A 12661-nucleotide genomic window follows, 5' to 3' on the forward strand; every position below is an offset into this window, starting at 1 on the left:
GCTTAGCTTTGGTGAAGTAGATCTAGTAGGCTGACAGAAGATAACCTCTAGTCAGAGTATCTCTCAAAAAGGGTTCCTGAAGGACACAGACTGTCTATGTACAATTAATCAAACTTAGTGATAAAGGACAAGGGCTTACTGTACCTAACTTTAAATGGTACTATGATAGCAGGAAATTTGTGTGTAGTATCACCTTAGATTCAAGTGGGTCCTCATTGGTAGAACAAAATATCTGTAAAATTCTGTCAATTATATAACTGGTACAATTTCCTATTTATCCATGACTGCACTGCAAAAAGCAACATTATTCCATAAGTAATACAAGACTATGTACATATAACTGATTAATGTACCTTTATGTACTGTACAATACTGTACAGTGATAACCTGGTCTAGAATTTTTAAATTTTAGCAACTGATGTAATCAACAAAATGCCAGTGCTTGTAAAATCTACTGACCAAAATAAATATTCCCAAGTGCTGACATTTTCCCATATTACAACACACAGGCTTTAGACAGCCCAATAACATCTTGCTGATGATACGCAGTGATATAGGACTCATGTTAGGTAAAGCATGCCGATTCCTTAACTGACAAATGTTTAAAGTGGATTTGTCGTGTATTTAAATTCTCAGTGTCTACTGGCAGAAAATTGCCGGTGCATTTTTGTTAAATTGCTGTTTGAAAATGACAAAGTCCACCGGCATTCAGCCAGTATCTCACCATATGGAACAGGTTTGCTAGGCAAGGGATAATCACTAGTTAGAATACAAATTAAATAGACATTTAAAGATATTATTTGTAAAACAAGGGAGACATTGTCAATGAGGTTCTTCAAGTGAAGGATCATTTAGTGAATTTGTTTTTACTGATGACGGCACAGATTAATCAATGGCATGAGCCGTTGGAATAAATTGCGACTCAGTGGACACATGACTTCATTAAAGATCTCACTTTATCCACCAGTCAAAAATGATTGCTTTGAGGAAAAATTCTCAATTGAGAAATTAAAAATGATTCTCAATTTTGTTTTAACAATTTCACAAGATGAGGAATAAAGATCAAATCTATACAGCGGCCAGAACTGATCCATAATCCATGAGATCAATATTATATACCACTTTGTTCTATTGTTCTTATGCATAGACGAAATATATGAAATATGCCACGAGAAAATGAAGAGCTATCTAACATTAACGACTACGGTACCAGAAATATTCTAGACCTGAGCTGACATGAAATGAAATCCGACAACTCTTGCCACTACATACAGTTCCACCCGAGACTAAAAGTGCAACTTCATATCAAACACAGGCTAGATTTGTATTTTTTGTCTTTGCTTTTGTTTCCATGAATGTTCTGTGCATTTCTCTAATCCAAATGGAGTCAGTGAGTACATTCTGAAAACCAATATGTATCTAGGTATATGGAAAAAAAATGCTCTCAGAGTGATAGCAACTAAGACACACTCGTGACAAATATTGTTTGAATTCAAGTCTCAAGCATCTCCTGAGCAATGTACTGAAAGGAAATATATGCAGACAGGAAAATCATAAAGTTGCTAATTGTCCATTAGGATACATCTAATTTTCTTTTTTATCAATGATCACGTTGACCTGCAATACTTGGAAAGTGGTTACAATTAATTTGTAGCATCTACGTACTACCATTATTTACTCTAATCTTCTATGTTAGGAATTTAACATCCTTTACAACAACTGTTGTAAATTTTTCAAGTAATTCTTCCTTTACTTTACTGCAGTTTGATACTGGATAGCTATCATTAAATATAAGGTATTCTGCTTTAAACTTAAATGTTCAAATTAGTAAAGGCCTTCTTTGAAAACTGACTTATTCGATAATCTTATGCCAGAACTTCAGTAAAACTCAAGTACAAGTAAGTCGCCCTAGTCTCAAGCATAAATTATGCCAAACTTTGGGTAAGGAACATTGTGGATGATTTTGCTACCCTTTAAGGTTTCAAAGCAAATCCTATGATATGATTGTGAAAACTAGGAGTAGGATAGACTAGGCTGGTTTCAGTTGTTTTCCGCATACGTTACTTTCCGCTGATTACTTTCCGCTGAAAAATTCTTCTGCGGAAAACACCTTTTTTCACCTTCCTGTATACTATATTTTCCGCAATTTTAGGATACCAAATTCAGGCAGGATGATTAAAATAACATGAGAAAGTATCAAAGAACGTCGATAAAGGATGGTTAGACTGAGTTCATGTCAGAAAACTTAAGCTGCTTATAATACAGAGGAGGCTTGGGGTGTGTAATTAGGGAATATTAAAGAAGTAGGTGGTCGGCCGATAAAAGGGCAAAGGGACACCCGCGTTATGAAGGATTGACTATCTAATATAGTATTAAAACTGCGGTCCGCGTAATGATAGTTTAAAAAAAAAAAGTTGTAAAAGGCGGTATCTTTGATTTTCGCTGAAAATGGCTGTATAAGTAATGGCTGTTTTAATAGCCGAACATCGCATTTGCACCACCTTTCTTACGAGTTACATCTAAAATCATGGCCGATTTATCCTTTTACAGTTAAATCCTATCTTCTCCACCTTCCTTAATCATTCCATGTGCCTAATCAATTCAGTAAGTTATTCTGTTCCTCCAAAAAAAAATGTGACTTTCCGCTGAAAAAAACGTTGTTTTCCGCTGACAAATTTGTTTGCGGAAAACACCGTTTTGTTTCAGCGGAAAGTAACGTGTGCGGAAAACAACGGTACCCGACTAGGCTTAGTGGGTGATTACAGGTAACGTTAATGTACTGTATACTCAGGAGTCTCGTCCTTTGTCTTATGTTGGAATATGTTTGAGGAAAGAAACCTACCTAACCGTGGGCTTTCAATTAAATTAATGTTTTCTTAACTAAGGGTAGGCTTTGGCCAAGTTAAGGCCTATAGTAAGTTAGTATTTTTAGCCTAACATCCAAGCCACATGATGCACCACAGTGTGGTCCAGGCTATCTTTGTTAGAAATAAGATGTTCAGAACAGTTCAGTGTATCATAACCCATCAGGGATCTGCATCATGGAAATGCAAAGGCAATTATTAGTGCTATGGAACATTCGCTTATGCCATATGCCTGAGTTGCAAGAAACCAGTGAAATGTTTTGGTTTGATGAATCACATTGACTCACACAAGTTGCCAAGTTTTGACGTATACAGGCTGTGTGTTAAATGATCCATTGAAATTCTAACATGGACTGTGGACACTTCTGAAGTAACGAGAGCCATGCATTCATACCCTAAATTCATTGAACATTGATATAATGAAGATATGATGTATGTTGGTCTTTATGGCTTCCTAGCAAGGCTAAGGTGTTCAAGTCCTGTTTTCCGTACGTACGTAAACACACCTGACAATCATCACAAGTTCACAACACACCGACAGTAGCACCGATCAGTGTGTAAGACTAACTTCGCAACGTCAAAACCTCGCCTGCATCACATTTACGAGCTAGTATATTTTACAGGCGAAGCATTTTAATAGTTGATTTTCCATGCAAATAGTATCTTACCTCCTTTTCTTTCGATTTGTAATCATCTTGATCCATGACTGGGTTATCAGATGGCAAAATCAGGGCCGGTTTTGAGCAGACCCTGCGTTGTACTGTGTCAGTACTGTCCGCCATTGTGATGACCTTTCCCAGCTGATGGTCATGTGACCTAATCTCTCCAGTCAAGTTTAGCGAGGGCGACGTTCTTCCGCGATGAGCAGAGCCGTTTATAGAGATACGGCTCTGGTAATGAGTAGGGTTCCTTTATAGAGAAATTCAGTCGCTATTAGGAACGAATTTTCATCATTTCAAATCACGGTTGTTTCCCAAGCTCAAATTTTTCTTAACAGTAATTGAAGGTATAAGCCCTGGTCCTGTCAGGACAAGTGATCAGCCTGTTGTTTGATTTAAGAGCTTGCATGGTTATACTGTACTGAGATTAAATATATTCGCTTTAATCTGACCATTTACTCCAAGAATGCGAAGAAAGTTTGAGAAAAGGATCGTACTCGCAGTTTTACTGGTGTAATTTACTTTTAAAATGTGGCATAAGCTATGCCGGTGCGACAATCGCTGAAGAAAAAATAACCACCCGTTATCCACCGAAAATGGAAACAAACACAATCCTGTCCTCCGGTCGCCAATAGAGGATCGAATCATAGGGGTATCATATCCTGTGCCAAATATAAGTTTAAAGTTCAATGTATTCTGATAGACCGTCATTTCAGATCAATTGAATTTTATCAATATCAGTAAAAGTCATCGTGCAAAATAATTAGTGACGGTTTTGCAAAGAATTCACAAGCAGGGGGGGGGGGGGGATAAGACGAGGGTTTCCAGTCGAAGAAAGGGACCTCCACCAACGAGATAATGTTATACAAAATACAGGGGAAGGCCCTGACGTGTATTCGCCGTTCCTTCAGTCCAAGTCCAGGGACGAGCGCATAACTTGCTCATCCGAAGGGCGAGAGTGTACATCAGTATCTTACCAATTCTGAAGGCCAGGTGAACTCTCCATTTTACACCATTGCAGAATGTTCATGGTGAATGATGAAGTTCGTAAACTCAGTGATAGAACCAAGCCATAGCTCATCATTTCTCCAAGTTATAAACAAACATTCAGAAGTATCAACCATGAAAGTCTCCGGTGAGTTGTTCCTGGTCAGGGGCGTATCCAGGATTTTCTCACCCGGGGCGCAAATTACTATCTAAGCGGAGCGCCACCATCGGTTGGCGCGCAGCGTACAAGAAAATTTCTGGTTTGATAACCCCCAGATCACCGGAAATGGCACCAGTCACACATCATGTTCGACCTTATCGCATCTCCTGTGGATCATTGCTTTTTGTAGGTGATTCTACGTCGCGGCCCACAATACCCGTAAGCCCCATTTTCAAGGTTCTAAGCCCATTATTTGTTCAGAATTTGAAAATTCACAATTCTCGTGAATAAATTCACTTCAAAACATACCCATAATGTTGCACAAAATTTCATCTATGGACAACCAATATATTGAAAAACCTCCTTCAACCCCTAACAGACCGGTCAAAATTGCACGAGTAGAGGGAAGTATGATGAAGAATGGTGGTCAGGGAATTTTCGAAAATTTAGACACAGTTAATTTATTGGTGTGCAAATATGAAAACCTCTTATAACGGCTACTACAAAACTTTGTTGAAATCAATGAAAAAAATACCAGATATTTCCGAAACCGAACACTACACACATCTACAATTTGGAGGCTGTTCATCCGGAACGCCATTTTCATGCTCATTGATATGATGTGATATCTGCAGTTTGCTTTAAAAATTCGAATAATTGAAATGAGACTGAATAAATAACTATTATCTGTTTATTGTGCAATGCTCCACCAGTGGCGTAACGATGAGCCTGGGGCTGGCTCCTGGCCCAAAGGGGTCCTCTATCAGGGGTCCAAGCAAGGGCGTCCGCAGAAATGTTTACAAGGGGAGGGGGATCAGTAGGTCATATAGGTGTAACACACTACTTGATACTATCTAAGCGGGGCGCCACCATCGGTTGGCGCGGAGCGTATGACGATTTTTTGCCAAAAAATACTCCTAGATCGTCGGAAAAGACACTTCCCGTTCAAGTTGCATTTACACATCGGTTATTTTGAGATCTCATATCTTAGGATTTTGACTTTCAATAATTTCAGTAATGTATTATGGGTCCGTATGCAATGAACATAACTAGAGAACTGTTGGTTGGGGAAATCATTGAAATGTCAAATGCTTAATTTTTTTAATTAATTTTCCGGGGGGTGGGGGTGGGCAAGTGCCCCCCTTCATATGGCGTATAATGGAGACTACTGTACAAATACAGTAATCAAACCTAAGCATAGGCCTAATTTCGGCTGAAACTTTGTCTCTATCTAAGCCTAATTTCCTGTGTTTTTTTACTTACCAGATACACCGAAGGCATCTTTATTCTTACCTTTTATTATTATATTATATGAAAGCACTGCCTACTTTTTCAAATGAACACAGTTTCAAGTCTGTTGGGTGCCGGGTTAGTTTTTAGAATTTTTCAAAAAATCATATGTCCCGATGTTGTACTCAGTACATCAAAGGCTGGGATTGGGTTTTAAATTATATACTTTGGTTTCATTATAATAATTAATAACACAACAAGCTCTATACAGACATTAATACCCAATGAGCCCATGATCATGATGTCCGTATTCCGTATCACGTGAAAATATGTAAATTGTCTTGTTCACTCTTGCATGAGTTTTTATTTCCCAGTAAAACGGCCCCTACCTATCCAAAGAGGTACCCTTTTTCTGTGCATCAGTATAGCGGTTGCCTCCTTTTGGTCGGGGCCATCGGCTCGGCACGGCTCGAGCCCATAGGAGTTACGCTACTTTGCCCCACATTCTTTTCATTTCGAAAGATTCACAGTTTCAAGTTCAGTACACACTGAAGGCTTCGATTCTCTATCTGCCTTCAGTTAAGGGAAGATCTTGGGATTTTCATCCCTAGATATCGCTAGATATCCATACAGTACAGTGCCCTTGGGATTTCTTGGAATTTTCGGGGCCTGATCTTGGGAAATTGCAATGTCGGGAGTGGTCACACTCCATGTAGGTCAGTGCACGACCTCTAGACGTCACTAATATACACAACCCGATCACTTGTTATCGATGAAGTGGTGTGTTGCCGGATTTTGGGAAGGTCTTGGTACTACGGGCGAAGGTCGTAACTCATCGGGAAGCGAATAGAGCGGTGGGGCGTCGGGTTGTGGGCGCGCGTTTTCATGCAGATGGGAACAATCTCAAGAAGTGATGGGTGCGTCCTTTTCTCCTTTTTCTCCTTTTTCTTCTTTTTCTTTTCCCTTCCTTCCTCTCCTTCCTCCTCTTTTCCTCCTCTTTTTTCCCTTTTTCCTTCTCTTTTTTTCTCTCCTCTTTTTCTTACCCGGGGGCGCGCCTGTGCACTGGTGGCCCCCAGTTTGCTTCGGTACAACGCTGTGTACCTTAGCACCCCGCCTGTGCAGGCTTGTGCCCCCCCCCCCACATCCTTCTAGGAACTGTGGCCCCAAGCTTGTTTCAGTGCACCGTTGTGTACCTTGCAGCCTGTCTGCCTTGTGCCCTCCTGTTGTGTACCTTAGGTGCACTGAAGCATACTGGGGTGGGGGGGGGGCACCAGGCAGACAGGCTGCTAAGGTACACAACGGTGTACTGAAACATGCTGGGGCTACCAGGGAGACAGGTTGCTAATACGTACACAACGGTGTACTGAAGCATGCTGGGGGCCACCAGACAGACAGGCTATTAAGGTTCACAACGAAAACTGTAGCACACTGAGGGTTGGGGGGGGGGGGCGCACCGGGCATAAAGAATGCTAAGGTACACAATGGTGCACTGAAGCATGCGGGGCGGGGGGGGGGGGGCTTACCAGGTAGACAGGCTGCTAAGACGTAGACAAACGGTGCGCTGAAGCATGCTGGGGTCCACCAGGCAGACAGGCTGCTAAGGTACACAGCGTTGCACTGAAGCAAGCTTGGGGCCACAGTGCCCCGAATCATGCTGGGGGGGGGGGGGGCACAAAGCAGAAGGTAATATTTACGGTATATAAATATACTATTACAGACCTATCTAACATTGTATAGGTCTACTCTATAATGAATCAATTAAGGCGGGGAATTGAGAAGCAAAGTTTATTACAAAGATTAAAGTTGCTTCAGAGTCTTGTCCAAATCAAACGTCAGTTACCACATCGTACTTAATAGTGAATTTCAATCATTATGGTACGACAACCTAGCGTCGCATATTGAAGTGACGGAACCCTAAGCATTTTGAATGTAGGGAAATGGTGGGGATGTGTGGGGGACCAAGGGGGAAATGGGATGTTTGTGCACAAAGGAGCCCTTCCATTAAACACCTTTCAGTAGCAGAGTGGGGGAAAGATCGGACTAGTGTAACGTGCCTCATGTGATGTGTACATCGGTTCCCTTGGCCTCGCTTTTGAATAAAAGGCCTGCTGTGAAACTTTTCAAACCACAACCACTGTCGCATATACTGCTTGAATTAAAATATACTGTCTTACCACTGGTCAATCATTAGAGCCTAGTTCTAATTAAAAGCTCAAAGAGGTAATTGCAATGAAAAAGTTGAGGGGGCAAATGCATGATAAGCCCCCCCCCCCCCCAATATTTACCAAGGCTCCGAAACGTGCATCTGCCCATTTTTCAATGCATACTTGTCGATCTGTCCGATGCACACGTATACTATAAAGGTGTAATAATTTTAGTAATTGCTGGGGGACCCTGGTCCCTCGGCCCGTCCCCTGGCTATAGACCACATTGTCACCCCAACCGCGTCTTCACGCCCCGTGAAAAGTGGAAGCAGTGAGTGTGAGTACCGGTAAGCGTAACACAACTTCGTCTTAGGCCAATGACTTGCCTCATTTCAGCCAGTTCTCCAACATCCCCTTACTTAGTGGCGGAGCGTCCATATATACAGTCAGGGGGCGGATCCCCCCCCCCCCTGACGGACTCAAATGGACTGCTGGCGCCCTTTTCAGCTTTTCACTACTTTGAACTTATTCGCGATTATTGACTACTTTATTGCGCTCTCATATACCTATTGACATTTGTCATATTCTGTTGGTGTAATTTTCCGACAAAATGGCGACGACACCTATTTATTCTCCGTTTATCTGCAAATTAGCAAGGCCCAGAAAGGGTCATTTCCTGCAATCTAGGGAGTAACTTTACTGAAAAATTTTCTGTACGCTCCGCGCCAACCTGTGGTGGCGCTCCGCTTAGATAGTGTCGAAAGCGCCCCTACAGACCATTCTTGCCCCCCCTGACCAATACCCCTAGCTCCGCCACTGCCCATACTACACTCAATAACGTCTTTGCGAGTACACTACGAGTAATAGCTACTCTCTTAAAACACCATCGAATATACAAATTACAATGTTTTTACAGACTTTTACGTGCAATCTGAGAAATTGCAGGCTTGAGACCCATATTTTAGGGCTAGGTATTCGCAGCATAAAACACTCGGGAAGTGCCGTTTCCGGCCATCTGGGGCTTTGAAAAAACCCAAAATTTTCTTGTACGCTCCGCGCCAACCGATGGTGGCGCTCCGCTAAGATAGTCTCCACACATTAGCCCCCCCCCCCAATAATTTTTCCGTTCCGCCGCGCCTGGGTAATTGTATTGTCTGATTAGAGATCCGAAATTGATCTCAGGAATACAACGACCCTGCGCTATCTAACCTTTCGAGTTTCATAGTACATACAGAGTTTGAAAAAGATAATAAATTAGAGCTGCAACTCTATCAACTAACGTCTGGAACTCTGGAAAACTACTTGAAAATGTGTTTCTTGTTAATGTGTTGCTTTGGCATTGCATCCTTAGCAGTCGATTTTTATGCATTGATTCTCCATGAACGCGTGATGTTTTGATATGAATTCAACTTCCTATTTCTTTATATACATATACATACTAGGCCTTTATACTGTCTGCACCTTTGGTGGCAAACCAAAATGCCCTCTTTCTTCCTTATCTTATTTGTAAACAAAATAAAATAACACTGTTTGCAAACTGCTTATCCACTAGAGAGCCTGTGTAAGAGAATGTGTAAAAGTAAGTTGGCCTGACGTTCGATCCAAGTACGAATCAGCAGAGAGAGGCTGTGGATGCAACGCCTTCGCACCATTCAACCTCATGGGCTCAACATTCAGGAAGGACATGACTAACTTTTTCTTCTGTCCCCCTCCTTCTCCCCTTCTCCCCCCCCCCCCCCTCATCACTCTTCTTCTCATAGCTCTCTTCCACTCTTTTTTCTCCACACCTGTCGTCTTTGTCCTTCTCCAGTTTATTCCCTACCCCCTTCCCTTAATGCTCTCTTTGTCCCTCCACTGTTTATCCTACATCTCCTCTTTCCACTGTTGGTTTCTTTCTTTCTTATCTCCATCCCTTGTCCACTAATCCCCTTACATCTATCTTTTGTGTTCACCATGCGCATTAACCTGTCTGTATTCTGTGTGTGTTTTTGTCCCTTCTGTTACTGTTACTTGTCATTCGGCCTTTGAAGAAGATCCTGCTAGGATCGAAACGTCAGGCCAACTTACTTTTACACATTATATTATTTGTATCTGCTGCCATCTTTTTACAATCCCTGGCCAAGCTCAATTTCTGAATTGTGCAAGGCTAGCGCTGCACATACATGTGCTCTTGATGTAAACATTGGGTTTTTCTCATGCATGGTCAGGTCCATTCAATACCTGCGTTTTAATTAAGACGAATGTGTCGAAACTATATCTGTCACTGTCCGAAGACTATCGAGAGCAAGCGGATTTCTAGAATTAATTGGACTTAAAAAGGACAGGAAGATAAGGATTGAGGGCGACAAAAGGTAACCTCAAAAGATAAGGTTTCACGGTAACCTAGAACAAGTAAGATCAGCGTAGACTATATGGTCCTAGACATTTCCAAAGGCGCTAGGCTCGACCTAAGTTACGTTTGCCCTAGGCCTATTCTAGGGCCAGGTTCATAATCATATCCTCCTGTTTGGCACTCAGACTTAAAGTTCGCGTATGATTAACCGAAAATTAAACCAAGGCTTATTTTTATCGTAATAACTAATCAGCAGCCAAAATATTTAACTTCTGAATCGAAGGAAGCGTAATCTGGTATTTGTAATGGGTATGCATGAAACTAAAATTAAAGTAGCCAGTGTACACCCAGCCTGACAGCAGCTGGAGAGCAGTGGATAGCTACGACTCTGCTGGCTTATAATTAATTCTTTCCCACTATATCCCTGCCAAATCTCCCCTCAGAAGAACAACCTTCATGAGAAACTAAAAGAGCCAATCTTTAATGAATTGTTGGGCATCATAAATTGTTGATCTATACAATCTCCCAAAACATGCAAAATAATATCCAGACAGAATATTGTGTAATTACAATGTGTAATAGAACTACCTTAAAAATTTCATCTTTGCTCACAAGCATATATGGTTTGCAACAAGGTGTGAACATTAATTGATTGTATTGAACCTGTGTCTTGCACTAGTGTGCCATCAACAGTGAATCAAAAATTGTGTTCTCCATGCTCTGATTGGCTATAAGTACAGTAACTGCTGTGGAAATGTGGTTTTAGATCAATTGAGCTACATTTTGTGGTGAAGAACAAAACATGAATAGCACTGCATGATCAGAACTGTTTACAAATTTTTCACACTTCTTCAGGAAAACAAATATTTGCTGTACAATGTACCTTCCTTAAAAAATATTGTTTCTTCCAAATAAAACAACTCAATGTAGACTAATGTGACCCAACTTGACCTATAGTAGTCAAACAGCATTTACAAGATCTTAACATACAGCTCTCCACAGTGATATGCATCATCATAGTTTCCCATGTTATTTAAATTGCATGAATTGTGTGTACATTCCATGATATGCCAAACACATGGACATTTATGTAATATGTCTTCCCTTCTATAAACACACAAAACTCTTTTATTAGGTGTATTTAATAAACTTGCAGAGTCATAAATTTATCGAACTGGATGCTACAATTTCTGTTCGAAGCGATTAAAGGTATGTTTGTGGTATATCACAGCATCATTTGTTGACATTGTTCTAACAAGAAATAAGATGTTCAGTGAATCTGATGGTTAGGCTAGCTCAGCACATACCTAAATAATGTTAGGATACTGTACTTTCAATGCTTTGACAATTTGAAGTAAAGATTTTTATTTTTGATATAACACAAATATTTAATGCTACCAAAGTCAAATTTATAAATGGATAGATACGACTGAACATACCCTACATGTTGGGGACATTTTTGTTGGGGTGAGGAGGAGTTGCATCCAAAAGGAAAAAGAGCAATACACTCACTATTTTCTTTCCCCACCCGTGTTCAGTTTATTTACCATGCTGTCATAATGCGACTTAGATGGGGTTACTATGGAATGAACTACTACAGTAGTCACAAAGGATTGGTAGGTTCAACATAGAAAGGCAAACCAATAAAATCTTCTTTTTTTGCTTTGATAAAATATCAATACAGATGATTAATGTCCAGTAGTTATGAATAACTTGCTAGTTACCTCTATATTTCCATATTGCAACATTGTTGGCAAATCCATCTCTAATGGATGAAAGGTACATTTCTTTCCTTCAAAAGATGAATCTGATTGAAGTGGTGTTGAAATAGATAGTGTGGAAAGGATGCGGTTTGAAGAGGTGGCATGGTGAGGGTGGAAAGGGGTGATGTAACTTTCTTTGTGACTTTTCTTTTTTCAGCAATTACAGTACATCAATGATAAATTGTATCCCCAAAGCAAGTCTGGATTCCTTGACAAAGGATTCAATTAAATAATATATGAAAAAAAGTAGAAAAAGCTAAATAAAGACGGCTGATGTCCAGTAGTTATCTAGAATTGGAAAGTTAACTCATTGTTTCCAGGGCTCAACTTTAATGGTCATGTGATCGTCATAGACGATGCAAAGAAATTGCGTCAGACAACCTAAAACACTGCTAAGGTTGTCCGACGGACGACTAGCTTATAAGTGTTCAACACTTTAAACAAACCTCAGTAAATCCCTATTCTTTAAGATCAGAATCTGGCCCAAAAAGTGATAGCAGCTTATTGGTATTGACCTCGTTT

The 12661-nt window shown here is 40.6% G+C and overlaps 2 protein-coding genes across 6 annotated transcripts in view; one reads left to right on the top strand and one right to left on the bottom strand.

Annotated features, from left to right (window-relative positions):
* The window catches only part of LOC139961052 (serine/threonine-protein kinase A-Raf-like), a 46609-nt gene extending 42921 nt beyond the window's left edge, over nucleotides 1–3688 (bottom strand). For all 4 annotated transcript variants that reach the window (XM_071959889.1, XM_071959887.1, XM_071959886.1 and 1 more), the window contains exon 1: nucleotides 3533–3688. In XM_071959889.1, the coding sequence (XP_071815990.1) occupies nucleotides 3533–3646 (114 nt within the window). In that variant the 5' untranslated portion in view covers nucleotides 3647–3688. The remainder of the gene's footprint in view (nucleotides 1–3532) is intronic.
* A 6532-nt stretch (nucleotides 3689–10220) lies between these two features.
* The window catches only part of LOC139962216 (dystroglycan 1-like), a 120447-nt gene continuing 118006 nt past the window's right edge, over nucleotides 10221–12661 (top strand). For both annotated transcript variants that reach the window (XM_071962216.1, XM_071962217.1), the window contains exon 1: nucleotides 10221–10395. The gene's annotated coding sequence lies outside the window, so the exon portion shown is untranslated. The remainder of the gene's footprint in view (nucleotides 10396–12661) is intronic.

Source organism: Apostichopus japonicus, chromosome 20 (genome assembly GCF_037975245.1).
Source record: "Apostichopus japonicus isolate 1M-3 chromosome 20, ASM3797524v1, whole genome shotgun sequence".
In the NCBI taxonomy this organism is placed as follows: domain Eukaryota; kingdom Metazoa; phylum Echinodermata; class Holothuroidea; order Aspidochirotida; family Stichopodidae; genus Apostichopus; species Apostichopus japonicus.